Source organism: Stigmatopora argus, chromosome 8 (genome assembly GCF_051989625.1).
Source record: "Stigmatopora argus isolate UIUO_Sarg chromosome 8, RoL_Sarg_1.0, whole genome shotgun sequence".
NCBI lineage: Eukaryota > Metazoa > Chordata > Actinopteri > Syngnathiformes > Syngnathidae > Stigmatopora > Stigmatopora argus.
In genome coordinates, this window is record NC_135394.1 from 7,266,438 (window position 1) to 7,289,278 (window position 22,841).

Genomic DNA, 22,841 nt, shown 5'->3' on the forward strand with positions numbered 1-22,841 from the left:
TTTGTCCTCTTCACTGGTTTGACTCTCTTCTTTTTTTTTGCTTTGAGCATCACTGTGTCACAACAAACTGACGTGCAAAGAAGGTGAGAGTGGTCCATCCCATGAGTCCATGCAAGCTGTTTTTGACCTACAAGCATTCCGGCCTGTGGTCAACCTCAGCAATCCGACAGTTACTAACATCTCCTTCACTCTGTATGCGGTACTTGGTGTGGTGAGTGGGTTCATTTGTTTAAAGGAATTCATTCAAAACTCTAAACATTCTGTGAATAATAATTATAATAGCACAAAATCTGTCTGCCAATTTGTACATTTTTCTTTTTATGTTATTAAGAATGAGAAGACACAGATACTGACAACATTCCTATGGCTAAGATTGGTACGTAGCATTCTTATTATACCAAACTTGGATTTGTTAATATGCACAAAACATCTGATATGTACTATGCTACGAAATAAATCAATATATATGCTAATAGTATTTATAATTAGAATATGATTCTTCAATTCTGTTAGACAACATTATATTTGCCTCATAGCTGTATTTCCAGAAATAAATATTTGTGTGTTCGTGGTGAATTCATTCCATGTTGCTTACCTTATTGCAGTATTGGCATCATGAGTTTCTAGTTTGGGATCCCTCCAAGTGTGATGGAGTCTCCAGGATTTCTCTTCCAGTAAAGAAACTCTGGTCTCCAGATATCATCATCTATGAGTTGTAGGTCTTTGTTCCAACAGGTTTCTGTGGTACATTCGCATTTCGGGATAGTGAGTACAATATTTTGTTGCAAATCAAAATAAATACAACATTTACTAACAGCGAAATCCATACCTGTTACCCAAGAGTCGTCTCTAAATTATATTTCTATTATTCATGCACCAAAGAGTGAGTTAAGTGGGTGTCCCTAATGAAGTGGACTCTAAGTGTTTATTGCTTTCATTCGTATATATGGATGTTCCTAAATGAGCTGATTTAGTTATTTTTTTCCGACCCACCGTCCAGTGTGGATGATGACGTCTCCCAAGCTTGTCCATACGTCTACGTCAACCACACAGGTCACATTCGTTGGGACAGAATGTTGCGTCTCGTCTCAGCCTGCAACCTGGAGATCTTCAGTTTCCCTTTTGATGTGCAGAATTGCACTTTTACCTTTGGCTCCTACATGCACACCAGTAAAAACAAATATACACACATGGTTGTTGGCTAGCCAAATATTGAATTTTTTTTTTCTTCCAGTCCGTGACGTGAGGGTGAGTCCAGCACTCACGTTCAAAGAAATGTCTGGCAACTCAAAACGTTACCTGGAAGCCAGTGGAGAGTGGGAACTGGTGGACATCATGGGAGAAACTTCCATCCTGCAGTTCGGGATAGACGAATGGGACATCATTACTTTTTGGGTGAGAGAATGTGCTTCTCCATTTTTTAAGTATAAACATTTCTTGCATTATTCTCCAATTCATTCTCTTCGTTGTGGATCAGGTGGTGATAAAGCGGCGCCCGGTACTCTATGTGGTCAACCTACTCATCCCAAGTTCCTTCCTCATGCTTATCGACATCCTTTCATTTTACCTGCCACCCCACAGTGTGGACCGGGCCTCCTTCAAAATGACCCTCATCCTGGGCTACACTGTCTTTTTGCTCATCATGAATGACCTGCTGCCCAGTACTGCAAACGGAACACCCATTATAGGTCAGAGGCTGTGTTTTCTACAGTAGATCTGAAAAACAGAATCAACAAAATCCATTTGGAAAATATATTCATGATTATTGTCAAACCAAAGTATAGAATTTTTGCATTTTTTTTGCTACAGTTCAAAGGTTGAATTGAAAATGTATTGAACTCAATGTAAAATTCAACTGAAAGCACAAGACAGGGTTTTGATTATTTTTCACTGCCAATCCAATTTGACCTCTATCGCTGTCAATGGCAGCCAAACAGTCAATAGTTAAAAATTCACCCATTTTAAAACTTGATATTTTACATCAATCTTGATCAAAATGGAGAGTGATTTCGTATTTCGAATCGAAATTGATGAAAACGCAAATTATAAATTTTTTAATAGGCTGTTTTGTTTTTATCGAATGAATCGAATACTGACAGACATTGTAATAATGGCAAAATAGCACATTGTTGGCCAAAGAATTGATATTGTATATCAGCATAAGAAATTGATGATTTACACTGCTAATCAATAGTTCACTTGCAATGCGATCATCTCATCCATTTACAGCAGAAAATCCAAGTTTGGCTGTCAATCTCTGACCTACGATTGGATTTTCCTCACTAATCAAAGTTTATTCCTAAATGCAGGTATCTACTTCTCAGTTTGCCTTGCCCTCATGGTGATCAGTCTGCTGGAGACTGTCATCATTACGAACGTTCTTCATAACAACTCCATGAAACACCATCAAGTTCCACACTGGGTAAAGGTGGTGGTCCTAAAACATATTGCCAACCTCATATGCTATCATTGGCCAGAAAACTCGCAGCCCCCATCTGTGAATGGGGAAAAAACTCCAGAAGTTCCAGGTCCAACAATCCAATCAGAAAGCAAGACATTGGCTGAAAACCCAATAAGCAATGAGGGTAAACACATTTAAATCTCTTAGGTATTTGGCCAAAATGTAATCGTTGTACGCGTAAAACAATAAATTAAAAAATGAAGAATCCTAACATCCACTTCCAGGTACCGCGGCGATGGCTGAACTCCAGCAGATTTGTCAGCATTTGAGCGAGCTCCGTGCTCACCTGAGTTCCATGCAGAAGGAGAATACGCAGCAAGAAGAATGGTGTCACGTGGGATATGTTCTCGACTTCCTACTCTTCCGCATCTATCTGCTGCTCATCACCTGCTATGCCCTGGTCATCATCTCCATGTGGTGCATCTGGATCAGCCCATCTTAGCTGCACAAGAGAAACTCAGTTCTTATTCACTTCCTCCAAGATACTATTTAATTCTACAATATTAGAATAGATATGTTTTTGTTGATGTTGTTGTTTGTGGAGTTGTCTGTAATGCAATCGGCTTGAGTCTTTTAAATATTGCCATTCTGTTCAAAGTCAGATTCATTCAAATTTTGTTACTTTGCCATCCTATGGGAATTCACGGAGACTGACATGTAGTATGTTGATACGTTCAGCCACAATACATTTGTTAGGCATTGTTACATAGCACATAGCAGCCTTCAATTATGACAAATAACTTTTTATTTTGAAGACTTTTAAACATCATCATAGAGCTCATCAACATTAGCCTGTCATCAAGAATTTTTTTTAATCTTAATTCCAGAAACAGAAACACCTTGCCTCCCAACTTCACCCTGTACTTACAATTCCCAAGATGAGCATTTCTCTCAAATTAGATCCAACTTCTCCTAGTGAATATACAAAAAAATGTTTTTGTTCTTTGGCAAAATAGAATGTGTAACATTTAGATTTTAATTAAATCCATAATTTTCAGGATGCAGCTGTCAGGCCTTGGCACATAAAAGTCCCTCTGTTTCTGTCGCACCTGGTGCCGCTCCACCATATAAGCAATTGACACATTACACCTTGGATTCCTATGTGCTCATATGGCATCATAAAAATTCTAAAGTTTTTCTTTTGCTCTTCATTCATTCATCTTCTATACCGCAGATTCTCATTAAAAAAAGAAGCTAAAGATTGTTCAACTTCCAGATAATTTTCAAGCTGGTTCTGGTACTTCACCAGCAATGAAGTCATTTTACTGCATACTTTAGAGCAGGGGTCTCAAACTCAATTTACCTGGGGGCCGCTAGAGGCCGAGTCTGGGTGAGACTGGGCCGCATCAGGATTTCCACAAGAAAAGCACTGATAAAACATTCCAACGTTATCAAATATCTTTATTTTTTAACAAAAAATAATGAATTAAATAAATTAACTTAAAGATGAATAAAAAATAAATCAATCAGTAATACAAAACCAAATAATACTAATGAGCATACAGTAGATATACACTGGCTGGCTAAGTAGAGAAAATGAATTATTTTTATTCCGTTTCAAATGTCTGTATTAACAGCTCTTTAACCTTTAACTTTCTGAACTTGAATGGAACATTGAACATGAAATATTCTGAACACGGCTTCTCTTGCCTACTCCTTGCTGCTAGAGACCTGGCAGCGCTTCTTCTCACATAGTCACATTTGGCTTGAGGGAGGAAGCAGTGGAGACCCTCAGTAGAGCTTGAAGATGCTCATCAGTAAGTCTGGACCTGTACTTGGACTTATTGAAGTTCAAGGTGGAGAAGAGCTTCTCACACAAGTATGTGCTCCCAAAAAGGCACATGGTCCGCTTGAACCTTCGGGAAAGTTCAGGGAAGCTGGGGGTCAACTCTCTCAAAAATTGCCCAAGCTTGTCTGCTTCTCCACTCACCTCCCTGAACTTGGCTTTGAGTGCAGAGTTGCACTGCAGGTCAATGAGCTCCATTTGAAGCTCAGGAGGGGCATCTTGCACATCAAAGGAGAAGGGGTCCGCAAAAATTTGAAATGTGGCTTTGTGTGTCTTGAAGTCTGCAAATCTGTGATCAAATTCCTCCTGTAGCTTCGAAATGGCCTCAACATACTTCTCACCACTGAATGGTGTGCCTGCATCCACGAGAGCCTTGCATGCTGGGAAATGGCAAAGGTTTGTCTGAGAGAGCTGGGCTTTCCATAACACAAGTTTAGTGCAGAATGCTCTCACGTTGTCATAGGCAGCACTGACAAGTTGCCCCTGGCCTTGTAGCTTCTTGTTCAGTACATTAAGCTCATGTGTGATATCAACAAGAAAAGCCAAGTCCATGAGCCATTTGGGATCACTTAGCACAGGATCAATCAACTCACAAACAGCGTAGCTAGCTTTGACTGCTGCATTACTGTCTTTGGTAGCCTTCTTGAAGAGATCCTGTTGCCTCAGAAGACGTGTTTTAAGACTGGCAACCTGGTTGGCTCTCTCATCTCCCTGGTATTTTTCGTACTCCTCAGCATGTCTCATAGTACAATTACGTTTCAAATTGTATTCCTTGTGCACCGCAACTTTTTCAGTGTAAATGAGACACGTCGGGGTGCCCCTGTGTTCAACAAAGAAATATTGCACTCCCCACTTTTCTTGAAACTGTCTGTGCTCATCACCGACCTTTCTCTTCACGGCAGGCTTTGAAAGAGACATCTCTGGGGCTCTGTAATATGTTTTTCCACTTGGAATGAGTCTCGGGTTGATCTTTCACATTCAGTCGCGCGGGTTTGTGGCGCATGTGCACTTTCGCTCTCCGTTTCAATCGCGGAGATGGCTACAGACACTGACACAGGCTGGATCACGGATCATAGCGCCTCATTCAGTTCTATGCTGAGAGCAGCGGAGGAGTGTGCGCGCCGAGCGGAGTGATCGGCCTCACGGCTTCTCCCCCGCCCAGCTGATTGGAGGAATGAATGAGTGAGTGAGCGAGGCACTGGACAGCCCGGCCGATGTCCCGCCCTCCAGAGCCGTATACCTCACCGTGATTGGTTCATTCAGCTCCGAACCAAAGTTCCCTCTAATTTTTTGTTGGTCTGAGCAGAAAGACAACCTCCCTGAGCGCACTGAGTACCAGTGTGAGCGACATCATCGGTACTCGGATGATTCGCTTAAAGACGTTTCGCCGACGGACGTTTGACAGACGGGCAGGTCGCCGAATGGACGTTCCACCGAACGTTCATTCGGCCGAACGGAGGTTTCGCCGAAACGGGATTCGAACGCTCGCCCCGCCGGATCGTATGTGTACAAGTTTTTCAACCTCGGCCCGCGGGCCATATACGGCCCGTTAGGATTTTTAATCCGGCCCGCCGCCGGTGTTTTCCAAATTATAGTAAAAATCAATGTTCGTCTACCATCAATGGCAGTCCGGGAATAAGCACTCTTGGGCAGGCAGATGTAGCAGAACCGAGCCGTAAAATGACAGCAATCGGGTCAAATCCATCCTAAAACAGCATTTAATGATTAAATACAAATACTGGATGATATCGCGATGGAGGCAAAAAAACGTCTATAGACGTCCATTCGCCAAACGGCTCAAAATGCTCTCAAATTCGGTCAAATCCAGCTGAAAACAGCGTTTAATGATTAAATACAAATACTAGTATTTGTATTTAATCATTAAACTAACAAATACTAGTACGACCTGTCCGTCTGTCAAACGTCCGTCGGCGAAACGTCTTTAGGCGAATCATCCGGTCACGACATCATCATTGCTCGCTATCGGCACACCAGTATCACACCTGCCACAAGCAGGTGCATGTCAATGTTCCCTCTAATTTTTCATGTAAAACATGCTGTAAAACAAGAAAAACATGAGTGGACAGAGCTACTGCCACTGGCTGCCACTTAAACGGCGCCATCATGGGGAAAGGGGTAAAAAAAAAAAAAAAAAAAAAAAAAAAAAAAAAAAAAAAAAAAAAATCGATCTTTCATATTAAGACGGGGGCCGCAAATTATCGTCCCGAGGGCCGCAGTTGGCCCGCGGGCCGCTAGTTTGAGACCCCTGCTTTAGAGTATGTAATTACAATGTGTACAATGTGTGTGTGTTTTTTTTCTAACAAAAGGTAAAACTTTGACATATTACAGAGGAAGTTTAATATATGATCATCTGTTAGGAAAAAAAATGTAGGCTGGCTGAGATTCTCTCTTAAAAAAATAGCTTTTTCTTGTAGGTTGTAGACCACGTGTCAAAGTGGCGGCCCGGGGGCCAAATCTGGCCCACCGCATCATTTTGTGTGGCCCGGGAAAGTAAATAATGAGTGCTGACTTTCTGTTTTAGGATCAAATTAAAATAAAGAGTATAGATGTATATTAAATTTCCTGATTTTCCCCCTTTTAAATCAATAATTGTAATTTTTTTAATCAAGTTTTTCTGTGTTTTTAGTTCAAGAACATTTTGTAAAATCTAAAAATATATAACAAAAGCTAAAATAAACATTGTTTTAGATCTATAAAAAACTGAATATTCAGGGTTTTTAATCCAGTTCTTTTAATCCATTTATAAAAAAATTCTAAATATTACATCTAAAATGGTCCGGCCCACATGAAATCGAGTTGACGTTAACGCGGCCTCGAACCAACCCGAGTCTGACACCCCTGTTGTAGACACTTCTTTCGGTTGGCCTTGAACCACCACAAGGTTTTCCAGATAAGGCTTTTATTACTATTTACTATTTGTTTTTAAACACTCACAATTGGAATATTTTAAGGATACCTTTTGTCAACCAAATATGTGACCAAGATCATTTTCAAAGTGAGACTTCTTTCCGGCTGTTGTGAATCGTTTATCTTTGCAGTTTAAAAAAAATAGCTTGAGTGTTTATAGAAACCTAGGTTAGATTATAATGAACATAATCCATGCCACAGAGTATGAACACAGTGCTTTGTGTGTGTGCATGTGGGGAAAAACAAGGGGGTCTGACTGAATCTTGACACATTCAAATGTGCATGAGTGTAGCAACCACACACTAACCCACGTCAACAGTCTGGCCATTTTTTATTGTCAATATAACTTCATAACAATGATAAAATAACAAATAAAAAGTTCTAACAATTTATATTTTAATCTTATGCAATATCTGTAGTGAACTTTCAATAACATCAGATTGTGTTGGCAGCAGAACCTCCAATATACACAGAGACAGGCTATGCCATAAATTCTTGTTAAATTGGTCCTGGTAATGAAAGTGGACACATTTCAGAATGATCAAGTACTTTGGTCTCCTCCTCCAAGTTGTCTTAATGTCAGGGGATATTACAGATTTTGAAGGTTAATCCAGGAGACAAAATGAATATTTGCCTTGGTTTCATTTAAAACATTTTGAATTGGGATCATATATGCTGTTTTGGAATTATGTTCTTATAATTGTCATGAAATGATCACACAAGTGAAATTTTCATATCCTCTCACATAAAAAGTACAACAAACAAGTTATTTTCCAGAATTGCCAATTTTAAGAAAAGGTTAAGTGCTTATTAGGCACGTGTAAATCTGGTGCAAGAAATACAGCAGTTAGACATCCACGCTAAATCACGCAAACCTCTCAAATGACAAGTCAAAGCAAAAGGAAATAACTGAAATCACTGGACCAACACAGGGCAGTTAGCTTTGACATTGCCCTCCTCATAGCTGCAAACAAGATTTTTGGGTGCAAAAAAACATAAGGGAAGGGCATTTTCTTAAGCGATTTCTCCGTTTATTAAGTTCTAACTTCCTAAAAAAGAAAACAGTTCAACTTTGTTGTTATATGTATAGTAACTTTGATGCCTAAAGGCCTTACTGAGGCGCCACAAACCTTGTTTATATTTTGTACTTTCCAGCAGTTTAGAATGCAGCAATGTTATGGCCAATCATTTTAGCTTACCAGTGAGTTCAGCTGTGGTTGTAACTTTTCAGTTGGCTCTTCCTCAGCTTAAGTGCAGCTGCCAAGGTCTACATTTAGCCTAGTAAGCTATCCCAGCATTTTTTTGGTCTGGAGAAGTTTCTATTGGGGAAAAAAATTAATAAATACAAAACAAACAAAAGTTAAAATTAAATGGAAAAAGAAAAACAGGGAATGTTCATTGTAAGTCAGGTTTTTTGTTTAGCTTGATGTTTAAAAACAAATTGGTCATTTTAAATCAAAAGCACTAATAAATAGTTTGGCAAAAATGTAAAAGCACTTATATATTACCAGATTAGGGAACAAAAACAGACAAATATTAACCCTGGGTATTTAATCAGCTGTGCAAGTTTACTGCATAAATTGAGTGCCAACAAAACAATCTTTGGCTCTCTGGTGGTGCACCCTTGCATGCCTTTTTTTTTAGTAGCGGAATTGAGCCATCTCACCTTGCATGGCAAAAAACACTTCTCACAAAACCTTGACAAATCTCATTCGCCATATTGGACGCGTTCTCCAGTGTTAAGTGCTTGAGTGAAAGGTGCTTGTGAAGATAAACGGCAGTTAGCTTGATAAAGCATTGGACAGGTGCAACGGAGGGAACCATTTGCAATCACATTGTGCTGTTTTACTAGTTCTTTTCTTCACGCTTTCTCATGAGGGTCCGCCACCCTCGTCCTCTTGCTGCTCCATGTTCCTGCGCGCCATCCTCTCTCGGCGCTCGGCCAGCCTCAGACACCTTGGGCAGTCGCTGTTGCCCCTGAAGCAGCCACGGTGGTAACAAGCATGGCACTCTGAGTGGATAAACATCATATAAAGCAAGTTAGTTGTAAGCTCTGATGCAACATAATAGGTGTGTCAGATAGCAAACATGAGTCATAGAAAATAACAAGCCCAACCGGTCTTGCCTGAGGGAATCTGTGCCAGCCAATCAGAATGAGAGGCAGACTATAAAAGGTGAAAGGCAGAAGCAAGGTGACCCTACCACTCCCGTCTTTATCTCATTTTTCAAATTCCACTAACAGTGTCTCCACACGTCCGCACTATATGATCCATGACGAGAGACTGACACAAAGTAACAAGGAAAAACCATACCAAAAATGTTTATTTCAAGTTGATGTAGAATGAAACTCAAGATGGTGATTCGACATTTTAAAACAAACTCAAAAACGAAAACATTCAAAGTAATTAAAACAACATGGCACCGAAACCACCGCAATCCTCGAACACTACTGGACTATTGAATAAAATGAAAGTGCAATATATTAGAAATGCTCCAAGTGAAATGTGTGAACATTAAGCCTTTTCACACTGCTTGTATAAGGCCACAAATGTTCCACCGCCTTTTCATGTCCCTGTTATTTTGGTCTTGGCTTTAAACACACTCAGCTGTAGCAGAGGTGCCCATTCGTGGTCATTGGATTTTCAGAAGAATGACTTCTAACGTCTTTAAATATCACAGCCTCCTGGCACATGCAGCTACTCAAAAATACAAACTATTCCAAGTTTATGTCGCAGCTCTGTCACATCAACTTTGAAGGAAAGTGGTGTCAAAGAAATTGTTACATGGAGGACCTGAGCAACTGAGAAAAGGACACTGCAGACCTTCACTACCCTCAAGAGATCCACCACCAAAGAAATCATGAAAAAGATTATGTTACCCCAAACCACCAAAATTGAAAAGCCAAGTGAAACCACCATGTAGAAAAAAATGCAGGAAAAAGCTCAGAAAGTTACTATAATATCGAACCATCTAAAAAAAAAAGTGCAACTCAACTCGAGTAACTGCCCAAAGTATGAACCATCTTGCGCCTAACTGAGTTTGGCATCCGTCCCTTTCATTGCATTCGTCACGTTGGTCTCAATTTCCCTCCCCTCACAAGTCTTTCTGCCTCTTGTGACTCTCCGTGCTCTACGAGTCTTACGAGCTCGCCAGTTGTTTTGAACGGGGACCAAATCCACTTGTCCATTTTCCGTGCCGCCAGCATCCTCCTCGCTCACGCTCAGCTCTTGAGGGAAAACTAATGACCGTGTCAGTAATTTAGATGTGGCCAAGTTCTCCATTTTTCCCTTGCTCTCTTTCCCAGCTTTCCCCTCCTCCACCTCAAGGTCTTTCTCTTCCTCTTTCACTTCCGTTTTACTATCATTACGGTCATCTTTAGAGAAGGTCTTCGTTAGATGTCCAAACCATCCCTCCTTCCTCCTCCGACCAGTTCCCAGGTCATCTAAACTTTCCTGGCTGCTACCCATTTCGCTATCGCTGTTCTTCTGATCTCTCTTTGAGAAGCTCTGCTTGAGCCGCTCTAACTGGAGAATTTGAAGTAAACTGATTCTTTTGTCTTCTTCTTCTTCTTCTTCAACCTTTGGACTGCTTTTGTCGAAAAGCGCTCCACTTTCGTCGCTTCCATGATCACCACCTTCCCTCTCAGAATCACTCCCTCCTGTAACCTCCTCCTCGTCTTCAGTTCCGTGATGCCAGGAAAAAGCTTTAGCTATTTTCCCAGGAGACAAACTCTGAAAGAATCCCTTTTTTCCCATTTTGGCTATACCTTTGCGTGGTAACTTTGATTGGTTTCTGCTGTTCATGCCCTCAACAGACTCTAAATTCTCCTCCCCGCCTTCACCCTCCTGCCGGTCTTTGGAAAGAGCCTTTGCCAGCCTACGAGGTCTGGCGATCTTCCAGTCTATCCAGCTAACTGGAGCGGAGCTGCGACGAGGGGGCACTCGCAAGCCGCCTAGGCCTGCTACCAGCAGAGAGGGCTCACCTTCACAGCGCTGGCACTTGCTCAGTTGAAAGGGGAAGATGATGTCTTTGTCATTGCCGCAGAACTCGCACACGAAGCCCTTTGCCTGGCATAGCTGGAGAAAATCAGAGAACAGATGAGCAATAGCATTCATCATGGATTTATTTGAACACATTGAAGTCATTGCTATTTGTTTTCACAAGATTCATTAATATTGGTGGTCCAAAATTAACTAAAAAAATGAATGGCACAAGGTAAAACTATGTTGCCTGAAATGATCCCACGTCATTCCATTTAGTCAATGCTCTTCCACTAGAGGGCACAAAATAATCATATTTATACAACACATCTTGTGTTGAATTAGACCAGCCTGGAGCTCATACAATGGATGTCACTTTATTGTGTGACGTTTTTGTTTGGTGTTGTGCCGCCTTGCGATGCTCTTAATATAATATTTTTCAGTATATTTTGCTTTGGTTTAAGCCATTCTGACGGAATTACAATTTGGATTTGCCAATAAAGCTCGGACCACCTGAAATTTGTTAGATGAGTAAAACTAGTAGTATAGTCTGTAAACAAAAAATATTGACAAAAATACGCTTTCTCAAACATATTTTTGATTTTTCTGCTACCACTGCAACTTGCATTTAAGAGCGAATGCTCATTTGAGTGAGTTATTGTATTAATAATTACCAAGATATGTAAAGTGTCAACAATCATTTAAAGTCAATAAAGAAACAGCCTAAATAAACTCGATTACACTTCACGTACCACGCAGCCTGCTACGTGCACAGTCCCAAGTTTTAGCAGCTCCTTCATTTGAGGTGCCAATTCTCCATTGCGTACAGAAGAAAGGTCGTTTAGGGAATAAAGGTGCAGGTCCTCAGTCAAGTGACCCGGAAGGATGTCAAACTGCTCGAGAACACTAACAGATGACAAGCACATATATTATCGGTTTGCTTTAAAAGTGACATGTTATACAAATGATGTGACATGAATCTCAAAACACCACGGTGAACTTACTCTTTTGAAAAGCGACATGTCTTGAAGAGATTTTTCATGTGAAATAGCTGCATTCTTAAAACCTAAAACAAAAATATGGAAAAGAGCAGGGATGAACAAAGCATAACAATGCAGCATTTAAAACAAATAGTGATGGCACTAATAATATCTAATTTCACTTAATTTCTTCATCCTCACGCAAGTTCCCCAGACTCTCCACTCAGCAGCAAAATTATAAGTAAAAACACTGTCAATCGTTTAATAGTTACATTGAACTGCATGAATGGCTTCGTTCATTTTGCTTTCTGAATTTAGTAATCACACACCATACAGCACCTATTAAAAAAACTAAATCACATCAGCTTGTATTCACAGCTGCTATATGCGCTACATTTGCAGCTTGCTGTGAACAATTTAGAAATGAAGCAAGATTTCTGTTGCAATGACTCACTCTGACAGACTCCAGAGCTTTCACTTTCTTGTAGAGGCTGTTGTTGATGTCATTCGGGTTGAAGAGTGGGTCTCCAGCAATCTTGCACAGCAGGTCACGAGCAAAATTGCTTACGTAGTATTTGCTGAAGTCCCACTTCATCAGAATTCGACCCGGAACCACCATTTGGGCATTCTCATGGCAGCACTGGCAGAAGTAACGACCAAGATACTCGCAGTAACGTAGCCTCTTAATATAGTCTTGGCAAAAAGAATGAAAGCATTCAAGAGAAATGAGTTCGATATTTGACTGTGCCTATTATCACACGTACAGTGCTGAACAGCAGTATAGCACATTGTACCTGGGTGGATGCGAGTCCCACAGCCAGCGCAGCGGTAATTTTGTTTTGCCACCATGGTCTTCCTCCTGATAGAACATTGCATTTGTTACTTTAGGAAAGACAAAGGATGACCAAGCTGAAGGTTTGCTTCCACCTAGCACGATTCTCAACTCACATGCATGTCAAAATAAATTAAATAGATTAAAAGGTTCAAAGAAAGATATGGACAATTGAAAGGTCAAAAATGTCTAAGCGAGAGAGCAGGCAGAAGAGAGAGAGAGGAGAAGCGGGGCTGCATCTGAGACGAAATAACTCAGTTTTGATTGAATTCTTCATATGCCGATAGCGATATACGTCGAAAGTCCAAATATCGGCCCCGATAATCGGTCGATCATTAGTGAGAATTACAGTTTTGTCCACGGCAACAATGAATTTACACCCCTAATCTAAGCAGTCGAGAGTTTCAAACAACAACAAATATGGACGAAACAAGACAAAAGAAAATTGGAAAAACTGGCACACACGTACTTGGGTGGAGGGTGAATGTTGAAGATAATTTGAGGCCGAGGTGGCGCCCACTCCAGGTTCCCTCGTACCCGAATCCTGAGCTTATAGATGTCTGCATGTTCTCCGTCATCAGGGGAGATGGGCAGAGAGTCTGGGATGGGCAGCAGCTGAAATACAATTGACAAAAGGAATTGGACTTTGGTTGAAGTGACACAAATGTTTTAGTGTGTACAATAGTATTCCGTTTGGCATAACCCATGCAATTACTTATGCAAGGATACGTTTCGATACATTCAAATCTTGCACCTTGACTAACGGATATTCGGTTCATCGTCAAAACTATACTCAAAGGTTTTTAAGTCTGTCGTGTAGAAAAACATAGCAGCCTAAGAGCGGGAATGGGAAACTATGGTCCATTTTAGCAGGAAGGCATACTTTCTGTGGTGCATCATGTTCCGTAACCAGCCAGTCAAGCTCGGAAGCGGCAGGGAGCTGCATCCCCTCAAACTGTCTGAGCAAACCCATGGCAACAGACTCTGCCGAGTTGGACTGAAGGAAGGATGGGGAACTGAAGAATAAATCACATAGTTAATACAAACATGTCTATGTCAACTGTGAGTCCCTGAAGCCCTTTGAGACATTTGTTGTGATTAGTGGTTACGTTAAAAAATGTCCCTTGATACTAAGGATGAGTTGATGCCCATAGCAATCACCAGCCTGACATACAAGTATTGGAAAAATGTTGTTTGTGTGATGGCAATAAACATTACAACGGGAATCATCATTTAAATTAGAAATATTTAGTTAATAGACAATTTACAACATTGTTTTTCCACTTACATGGACTCGGAGCTTCGAAAAGACCTATTGACGGAGCTTGCTCTGCGTTTTATGTCTGCTTCTGGAACATATGACAAGCATGAAAATGAGAATTGATTGGTAAGTGCAAACTACACCAAAACCTCTCTATACTACAAACATTTTTGTTGCCTCTTCATTTTATGATCACTGTTTTTAAACATTTAGATTTTTTAAAGGTAAAAGAGAACCATGTTATATTTGGCTACAATGAGTAGCAGTAAGGCAGCCCAGCGGATGAGTGGTTAGCGTGTTGGCCTCACAGTTCTGAGGTCCTGGGCTCAAATCCAGATAAGTCCACCTGTGTGGCGTTTGCATGTTCTTGTTTTATATTTATACCCAATTACCATACAAACATTTACTGCAATTCTGACTTCTTTACCAATTTAGTGTGGATTACTGGCAAAACACGGCACAATCTATCTTGAATTTAAAATGTTGCCATCTTAGAAATGACACTTCATTGTAAACTAAAGGACTTTTTAGAGGGTTTGTTTCCTGAAGAATATAAATAAAGTGTTACAAAAATGGCTATTTATCCAAGTTTTATAATTGTGTTTGTAACAGGGGAAAAAAGATAATGCATGTAGATGGAAAAAAAATGACAGCTCTTAAGCCAGAGTAGATTTCTAAAAATCTGACAGGGAAAACAAGAAAATGGATGGGAGTTGCCTCCTACAACCCAAAGGCTTCGATGCCCTCGAAAATACAAAAGTCTATTGAGCAACAAGCACCTGTACAAAACATAGCCAGATTGCCTCCAAAATGAAAACCTGAACTTTTCTCACTTTTTTCTGTTGTATGTATGTCACATACAAACGGACAAACAAACAGATCATTTTTTAAAAAAATCACAGATTTTCTCAGTTTGGAGTCAATAAGGGCATTGTTTTCCCAAGGAAACCTGTCCCTCTGAACAGCCAAGAGATACCTGAGAAGAGGGAGGCAAGTGACAAGGAGAGGCCATTCTGAGACATCGCCAGCAGGGACTGGCCCTCACAGCCATCTGAGAGACAAAAACTTACACTCAGCTCCACCGTCACCACACAGCATCAACATTTCAAACACAATTATTGCTTCTGTTGCATGCAAACACACACACACGACTACTGTCACCCAAGCCGTAAGAGACACAAGTACAAAAGTACATCCCAACTCAACAAGAAATGTACTGTACAAATCCACATGAGAATTCAACCGGGAAGTTCAAGCTTTCAATAAAAACAGAAGTAGAATTCATGGCCAAAAAAGTTTGAAACTAGTAACAAACGAATGAATTAACAATCCCTTCAGAATGAAAAGTTGCATTCGATTTCTATTTAGAGCAAAACTAACATTAAATGGTCTGTAATCTCAAAAAAGCCAAACCCTTCCACAGTGATGCACTATTAAATTGTTATGGGGCAATAATGTGAACAGTAGATAGGAACAGCTAAACCAATACAAAGGAAAATATCACCCCAGCTATTCTGCAAATTCACACTATCTATGGTAAATGATCAACAGTGATTTGATGAGTTATGGTTATGAGAGTGGAACTATGGTTTTCTGCTCATTTATATACTGTAATTTTGGACTAAAAAAATAATACTTCAAAGAATGCCCCTTCCTTCCCTCAGCCCCATGCCACAAAATATGCACCTCCGGGTACAGCGTGGGTGATTCATGGAATTTTACAAGATGATGTCTTTTGTCTGACTGTCCCATGATACAACTTGGGCACATGCATCTTAAAGTCCAGTGCATCTTATCTATGGACAGAACATTTCTTTTTGTGAAAATTTGGGGTGTGTGGCTTATAGTCCAAAAATGACTACTAATTTAATTGTGTCTGAATTTGTACCTTGTAATACACACTCCTCCACCTCCTCAGCAGAGTCAGAATCGGATAGGCCATGGGAGTCCTGGGAGCTCCTCCTTGAACCACTGCTATCGGTTGAATGGAACACTACAAAAACAACAGTTTTAGATTGGCATACCGGAATATAACGAATTATAAGTCAAAGTTTGGACTATAACTATAACCCAGTTACTAAAATAATTATTTGCAAACAAAAACCTGGTATGTGGGGAAATTTAACGACAGCTTACAGTGTTGGGAAGGAGTGGAGGGTGGCAGGCGGTTGCGACGGATCTGCTGCCTTCGCAGGCGGATCTTTTGCTTGAGCTGCTGTATCTCAGAGTCGCTATCTCCTTCCTCCTCGCACTCTTCCTGCTGACGCCTCAGGTTGTACTTCATCAACTCAATGGCTGCAATGAGTGACTCAGAGATGCTGAAGTGAGCGTTCTCCTATATAATTCGATAGAAACAGAAACTGGTTGTAGGAGCTCAGTATTTTTGTCATATCGTCCAAGTGGTAATTCTAAAAGGAGACAGGCACCTTTTCAAGGTCAGCACAGCTGCCAAAGTCCTGCTCTGACAAATAGCTGATGAGACTCTGACCTTCTGATGGCTTCCTAAACAAAGTATCTTGTGGTCTGTTACACAGCGACCCATCTGAAGCAACCATAACAAAACAAATGTTAATTAAAAAGAAAAAAATGAATTCCAAGAAATCACAGGACAAAAAAAGCATCCCAGGTGATGCATTCAAGACTTGCACACAAACTAAATTGGATATTATAATACTTGTACATCTCCCATGTGCTTAAAGAAGCTTTTAACATATTAAAAGGACCAATGAGACCTTACTCATTCGCGTCCCAGCAAAAATAATCTTAATAATAAAGTTTAAGTTTAGTTTAAATTGAGATCAAACATTTTCTCAATCTAAGTTTTAAAAATAAGCCATTTCTATACTTAAATAGAACAAAAAGCTGCGGCCACAGCAGCCCTCCAGCACAGCTTTGCCCACCTTAGGAGTCATATTTTGGCTACGGTTAAACGCAAACATTATTTGATAAAAGTGTGATGTATGCTGTGTCAGGAAATCCAAACTCACAAGATTCAAGGTAATTGGAAGTAGGTGTGCTGGTGTCACTGAGCTGTGGTGAAAATGGGTTGTAGTCCTTAATGCAGGAGTCTTCAGTTAAGGTTTCTAAAAGAAAAAAAGGTTCTATATTTAGTGCCCTGGGCCCATCATTCATGAGAAAGAGAATTGTGGATTTACAATGAGATAATGAAATTTTTTTTGCATGCAGATAAAATATTGACCGTTGACCTTTAATATAGGTGAATAAAAAAATATATATAGACCACAAGAGCTGCAATAACATAACTGCCTTTCTGATAATGAAACTCATTAGGATGTATAATTCACTACATGAAGGCACAACAATAGAGGCAATGCAATACATACAACCTTGAAAAACAAAATGGAACTTCATTTAAAAAGGAATGAATAATGTCCTTTTACATGCAGTGAAAATGCAAAGGAAGGAAGGGGTTTAAGTGATGGAGTACATTGTAATAGCACTGACAACCTGCTACCGGATCCTCTATTATTATGGTGATTTTCCGGTGGGCCCCTCCTTCAAGCAAACGGTAGGGAGGAAAAAAGTAGAGCAGAAAGACAGTGTGGTGTTACCTCAACCAATAAGGTCAAACAGTGGGAGCAAAAAGAATACCCGAAAGCAATATGAATTTAAGAGGCAAAACTGTCCATTTCTCATTCCTGGGACATATTTCCATTATCACACAGTACTAGAATACCTTTTTTCCAGGAAGTCCTGCCTAATTAATCTAATAACTTGACTCAATCTATATTTTATTCAAGTTCAATGGAGAAAAAAAAGATTTACCGGTCATTTATTTTGTAGAATACTGGTGACGCAAGATTTTGATTACTCTACAAGGCTTCCACAAACAAGTTATGCAGACAGCAAGGGCGAGACAACACCCCCACCACAGCAGCTCGCCACTGATAAGCAAGTGAAAGTTAGTAACTGGATTACTGCAAAAATGCTCCAATTCAGCACAGAGTTGGAAACAATGAGCTCTAATACCGTCTAAAGAAGAAAAGGTCCTGCAATTCAAAGTAGTTGTTGTTCATTAAGTCATGAGCTAGCCACTGCCTAATGAAGAGAAGAAAAACATGACACTGAATATAATAATCATTTATACTATTATTTGCCTAAATAAGCAGTAGTTATGAACATTTAGAAACGACCCACATTCTATTTGGGTAAATGGGAACGCTTGTATCGTTCTTTTCTACCTTTAAGGTACTCAAAACGCCTTGACATTACTTCCATCATTCACCTACTGAAGACGCACCATAGTGTTTAGTATCTTGCTCAAAGACGTTTTCACATCACCAGGGTGGGGGGGAATCGGATCTACAACCATGCCGCTCCATTACGAATTATATGTATCCATATTTTTTTTAATTGGTTGACTGAAACTTATTAATTGAGCAACAAAATTGAGCTAAATAGTCACTTCTAGTTTCCAATGTTTGAATATTGATTCATCCAATGCTATTCAGTTCAAATCCAGTTCAAAGCACAGTTAAGAACAAATAATAAGGAATCACCCCCATTAATTTAGTATTCAGATTGGACAGCAGACAATAGTTGGGATTTAATTACCTTTCCTGAGTTTTTGGCCAATCCCTGTGTCGGAAAATGAGCGGGTGTGACCGCGAGACCCACGGCCTGGCTCTCTTTGGCCCTCTGAAAAAGATGACCGCCTGGGTGGTGGTAGAGATGAAGAGTTTGGCTGGAGGGATTGGTCCAGGCTCTCGCTGGACTCCCTGCTGTGTATGGAGCTTTGGGTGCTTCGGCGACTGCGTTGACCAAGGTTACCGATGGCAAGGTACTCTGGACCATCATCATCTTCACCATCAACTGAATCTCTTGCATCGGGCTGCGGAGAGGGGGGAGAGAGTGACTCTGGAAAATTGGGGGCGTGACTGGAAGGTGATGTCACATCTTGTTGACTCTCTTCCGGGCTGGTAACACACACCCAGGGAGGACCACGTGTGCTAGCTTGTGAGGTAGCATCTAAAACAGATCAGAGCAGGTTTGAAAATTCATTCATGGGCTGGATGCAAAAGTTGGATTTTTTCTATTTTCCCTTGATTCAGAAAGGAAACTTAAAGTTTGGAAAATATATATGTATTGTATTCACCTATGTTCCTGTTACATTAATGTATAACGATGCTTATTTTCTTACTTGCGCTGTTGCTGTCAGTCTTGGTCGTGACAGCTACATCTCTGAGCGAACAATTGGATGTGGTGAGCCTCCGGTTTAAAGATTCTCTTGGGGGAGCCAAGTCAGCACTTCTCCAGGCCCCGCCAGCCCCGGGCAACACACATAGGCTCTGGCTTTTCAAAAGGCCGAGGCACGGCAGGTTTTTGAGTGGGGACAGCTACAGAATGAAGGATGTACATATGAACAGATTAGATACAGGACCTATAATCAATTAAGGTTAGAAGGAAAAACATTTGAAATCAACACATGGAACCTATAATCCGACCCACCCCCACGGTGTCTATTTGAGCTAAAAGTTTGGGGTTATTCTGCTCCACGGCTTCAAGACACTGGAACATGGCAGTGACGTGTGGTTCACTGAGCAAGAAGGCATCTTCTAAGATTAAAAAAGGAAAAAAACTATTGGAGCAGGAGGAAAAATAAAACTGAAAATAAAATATCGTGAGGCAATTTCGTGAACCTTACCATTGTAATATTTTCTTGTATGTCCCTGATGCCTAAGCAAAGGTTTGAGCTGAACCGACAGTATGTGGACCTGTAAGCTGTAAAGCAACCAGCGTTCAGCCTTGTAACTTTCACCAGCACTCTGCACTTTGCTGCTTAGGACGGGCTCCAGTTGACTGAACTGTGGAAAGATGAGAAAAAAACTACTTGAAAAAGGAAAATAAAGCAAGATTAATCATTTATGTGAATTATGTCATCAAGCATACATTTTATTAATGTAATATAGTAATACATAATGCTTTCATTAACTCAAAATTAAGTATTTGCACCTCCTAATTTAATATTTTTTAATTTTTTTGCCATTGAAAGATAAAGAAATTGTAAATATCCGACAAAGATAACCCAAGTATAATCATAATATTTTTCTAGATTTTCCCAGTTCAAATATAAATAAAATAAATTTAAATATCAGACAAAGATAGGCCACGAAAACATAAAATACCATTTTAAAATGGTGATTTTATTCATGCATGCCATGCAAACTGCTTCCAACCAAGTGTATGTACCTGTTCAACATGTGAGGCAAGGTGGGGGCTTATGTGGCGAACACACCAGACAAATGGCCAGTAATCTCTCTGCTTGTAATACACCTGAAAGTCCCCAAAAAGCTTAGTTAGTATCATACAAAGTCATGTTTGCATAAATGCAATGTTCTGAAAATGTTGTCAATTTGCATAAAACATTGACCAAGTAGTAGCCACAAATTTGTGTTAGTGTTCAATTTTGCCATCAGGAAAGATCTTCATACCTCTTGGTCCAATATGTAAATGCAAATTAAGGTTTATTCTGGCATGTAAATGATTCATGTTTCTCCAAACCTGAAGCAAGACCACAATGCCACAGAATAAAATATTGATACAATTAATACATTATGAAGTGGAATGGTATCATGGCCTGGTCAAAGATTTTCAAAGAATGGAAAATGAAAGTTAAGAAACGTTTATTTAAAGGGAAAAAAGGGAGCTCTTGATAATGACAAGAAAGGGAACTTATTGCACTGTACTTAATCAAATATTGGAATGTGCATTACAAAATTGGCAGCTTTGCTTTCAATGAAAAGACACTGTGCTCAAGAACATTATGCCATCATCCCTTCATCTATACAGATCAGAATTTTAAATAGTAACAAACACTTTCTTGCAGCTATGAAGCTGTTGGGCATTTACTTAAATTGTGTTGTTTCCCAAAATAAAAAGGTGAAAAAAATAAATAAACAAAATCCTCTTTTGTAACATATTTACAGTAAACACATGCATTATCATATATTGGTTGCATACAAAAAAATCATAAGTACGTATTAATATTACCCAGCATTCGTGTATAGTACAGCATTTGATGGCAGCTGTGGTTATCAAAGTGCTAAATAAATCAATGAGTTGGGCTTGCTTATTTACCTGCATTTCCCACACCCATTCCATTGTCAGCTAATTCATAAAAGAAACATATGTTACTGAACTCTGACCTGTTCATTCTTCAGACCATGACTGAGAATGCTGTTCATGTCCTTGTGCAGGCGCTGGAGACCACCATAGCGGGACCAAACATTGGGATTGTTTGTGGATAGGAGGCCCTCCACCGTTGTCTTCAGGCTGGACAGCAATTTCCAAAGCTCCCGCCTGAACAAGTCATGTGGAGGAGGGTACAGCATGAGGAGAAGAAGTTCAAGAATGAGGAAGGACACAGAAGAAATGCTGACCTTAGCGTTATGGTTGAATTTTATTACGCATGTCAACCTAAATATATTTTGAGGAATAAAAAGCACAGATCCAGTAACTGTTATTAAAACTAGAAGCAGCAACACAATTAAAGTGCTGACTGGAAATAATTTGTAAATGACAGATGAATCGTCTCCTTTTTATCTTGCTGTAGATAAGTAGCAACATTGAAATAGCCAGCGATAGTCAAAAATCATAAAATCAGGCCTACATTTTTACTCAAACTTTTTGCAAATAAAAATTCTAAAGAGACCACCACAACTATTTGGAGTTCCTTAGATCACAACTGTGGAATGGTGGCCTGATTTCCTAAAAAAAATCAATAAAAGTTTTGTTTTATGCAGCCATTAAGTGCTGGCTCACATAATGAAAGATTGCCTCCCTCCCCTTCGCTTCAAGTCAGCAGACTGGCACTAAATTATAAGAACAATTAAAGGTCTTATCATTAGGACAAGCAAAAACATTTTTGAAGGTTATATTAAGAATGTCATGTGGCTTGAGATGACATTAATTAGGTAAATTAACAATGGCTTTATTGTATTTGTGTGTTCGGGGAGGCATGTATTTGCAACAAAATCATGTGAGATGGCCATGTTCAGAGTTATTTTTTCAGTTTTTATTTAATCATTTATATATAGTTGTATATACAATTGTTCTCTTAGTTCTCATAAAAGTGTGGAATTCTACTGAATTGTTTTGATTTGACAGTTATGAATTATAATCAGATGTGGATAAAATGACCTAACTATATACTTATCTATGTTGACTATGACTTACTTATGTTGACTACTTATTTATTGATTAATTATTATTATCATTATTTATTGATTATATATGTTCGTTTGTTTATTTGTTATTTGTGCACTTCCCAACTTATTTATGTTGTTGACTACTTATTTATTTATTTACTTTTACTTATTCATTGATTATTTATTTGTCAACTTGTTTGTTGTTATTGTGCACTTGATGGTGAGGCTTTAAATCTCATTGTACTTGTATAATGACAATAAAAGCATTCAATTCAATTTAAATAATCGCAAAATATGGCCCTCCAAAAAATAGATACACAACAACAAAAAATAATAACAATAAATATTCTGCGCCTGGAGCTTGAATTTTAGTTGAATAGCGCTTTCAGACCAAAGCAACAGCACAGTAGAGTGCTCGGCCGTGACTTGTGTTTGTGTCAGCACT

The 22,841-nt window shown here is 39.6% G+C and overlaps 2 protein-coding genes across 10 annotated transcripts in view; one reads left to right on the forward strand and one right to left on the reverse strand.

Annotated features, from left to right (window-relative positions):
* Positions 1-22,841, reverse strand: part of rubcn (rubicon autophagy regulator) — a 34,908-nt gene that overhangs the window by 11,255 nt on the left and 812 nt on the right. For 6 of the 9 annotated variants that reach the window (XR_013301272.1, XR_013301265.1, XR_013301270.1 and 3 more), the window contains exons 2-27: positions 21,395-21,548; positions 20,439-20,522; positions 19,894-20,053; positions 19,698-19,804; positions 19,390-19,585; positions 18,804-19,217; positions 17,697-17,744; positions 17,216-17,311; positions 16,655-16,770; positions 16,365-16,563; positions 16,117-16,221; positions 15,205-15,279; positions 14,256-14,316; positions 13,851-13,983; positions 13,437-13,582; positions 12,930-12,994; positions 12,590-12,828; positions 12,160-12,221; positions 11,908-12,061; positions 11,158-11,251; positions 8,375-9,186; positions 2,748-2,903; positions 1,568-1,716; positions 1,300-1,353; positions 994-1,156; positions 596-739 (exon numbers count right to left, since the gene is read on the reverse strand). Coding sequence is in view for 1 of the 9 variants with exons in the window: in XM_077606871.1 (XP_077462997.1) it covers positions 9,047-9,186; positions 11,158-11,251; positions 11,908-12,061; positions 12,160-12,221; positions 12,590-12,828; positions 12,930-12,994; positions 13,437-13,582; positions 13,851-13,983; positions 14,256-14,316; positions 15,205-15,279; positions 16,117-16,221; positions 16,365-16,563; positions 16,655-16,770; positions 17,216-17,311; positions 17,697-17,744; positions 18,804-19,217; positions 19,390-19,585; positions 19,698-19,804; positions 19,894-20,053; positions 20,439-20,522; positions 21,395-21,548 (2,848 nt within the window). In the remaining 8 variants the exon portion in view is untranslated. Of the gene's footprint in view, positions 1-595; positions 740-993; positions 1,157-1,299; positions 1,354-1,441; positions 1,717-2,747; positions 2,904-7,489; positions 9,187-11,157; positions 11,252-11,907; positions 12,062-12,159; positions 12,222-12,589; positions 12,829-12,929; positions 12,995-13,436; positions 13,583-13,850; positions 13,984-14,255; positions 14,317-15,204; positions 15,280-16,116; positions 16,222-16,364; positions 16,564-16,654; positions 16,771-17,215; positions 17,312-17,696; positions 17,745-18,803; positions 19,218-19,389; positions 19,586-19,697; positions 19,805-19,893; positions 20,054-20,438; positions 20,523-21,394; positions 21,549-22,841 lie in introns of those variants that run through there. The other 3 variants (XR_013301268.1, XR_013301271.1, XM_077606871.1) reach the window with 3 other exon arrangements.
* LOC144079035 (5-hydroxytryptamine receptor 3A-like) lies at positions 110-2,903 on the forward strand. Its single transcript, XM_077607568.1, has 8 exons — positions 110-211; positions 332-376; positions 606-715; positions 1,001-1,170; positions 1,235-1,395; positions 1,478-1,688; positions 2,310-2,585; positions 2,686-2,903. Exons 1-8 carry the CDS (start codon positions 110-112, stop codon positions 2,901-2,903), a joined length of 1,293 nt encoding a protein of 430 aa, XP_077463694.1.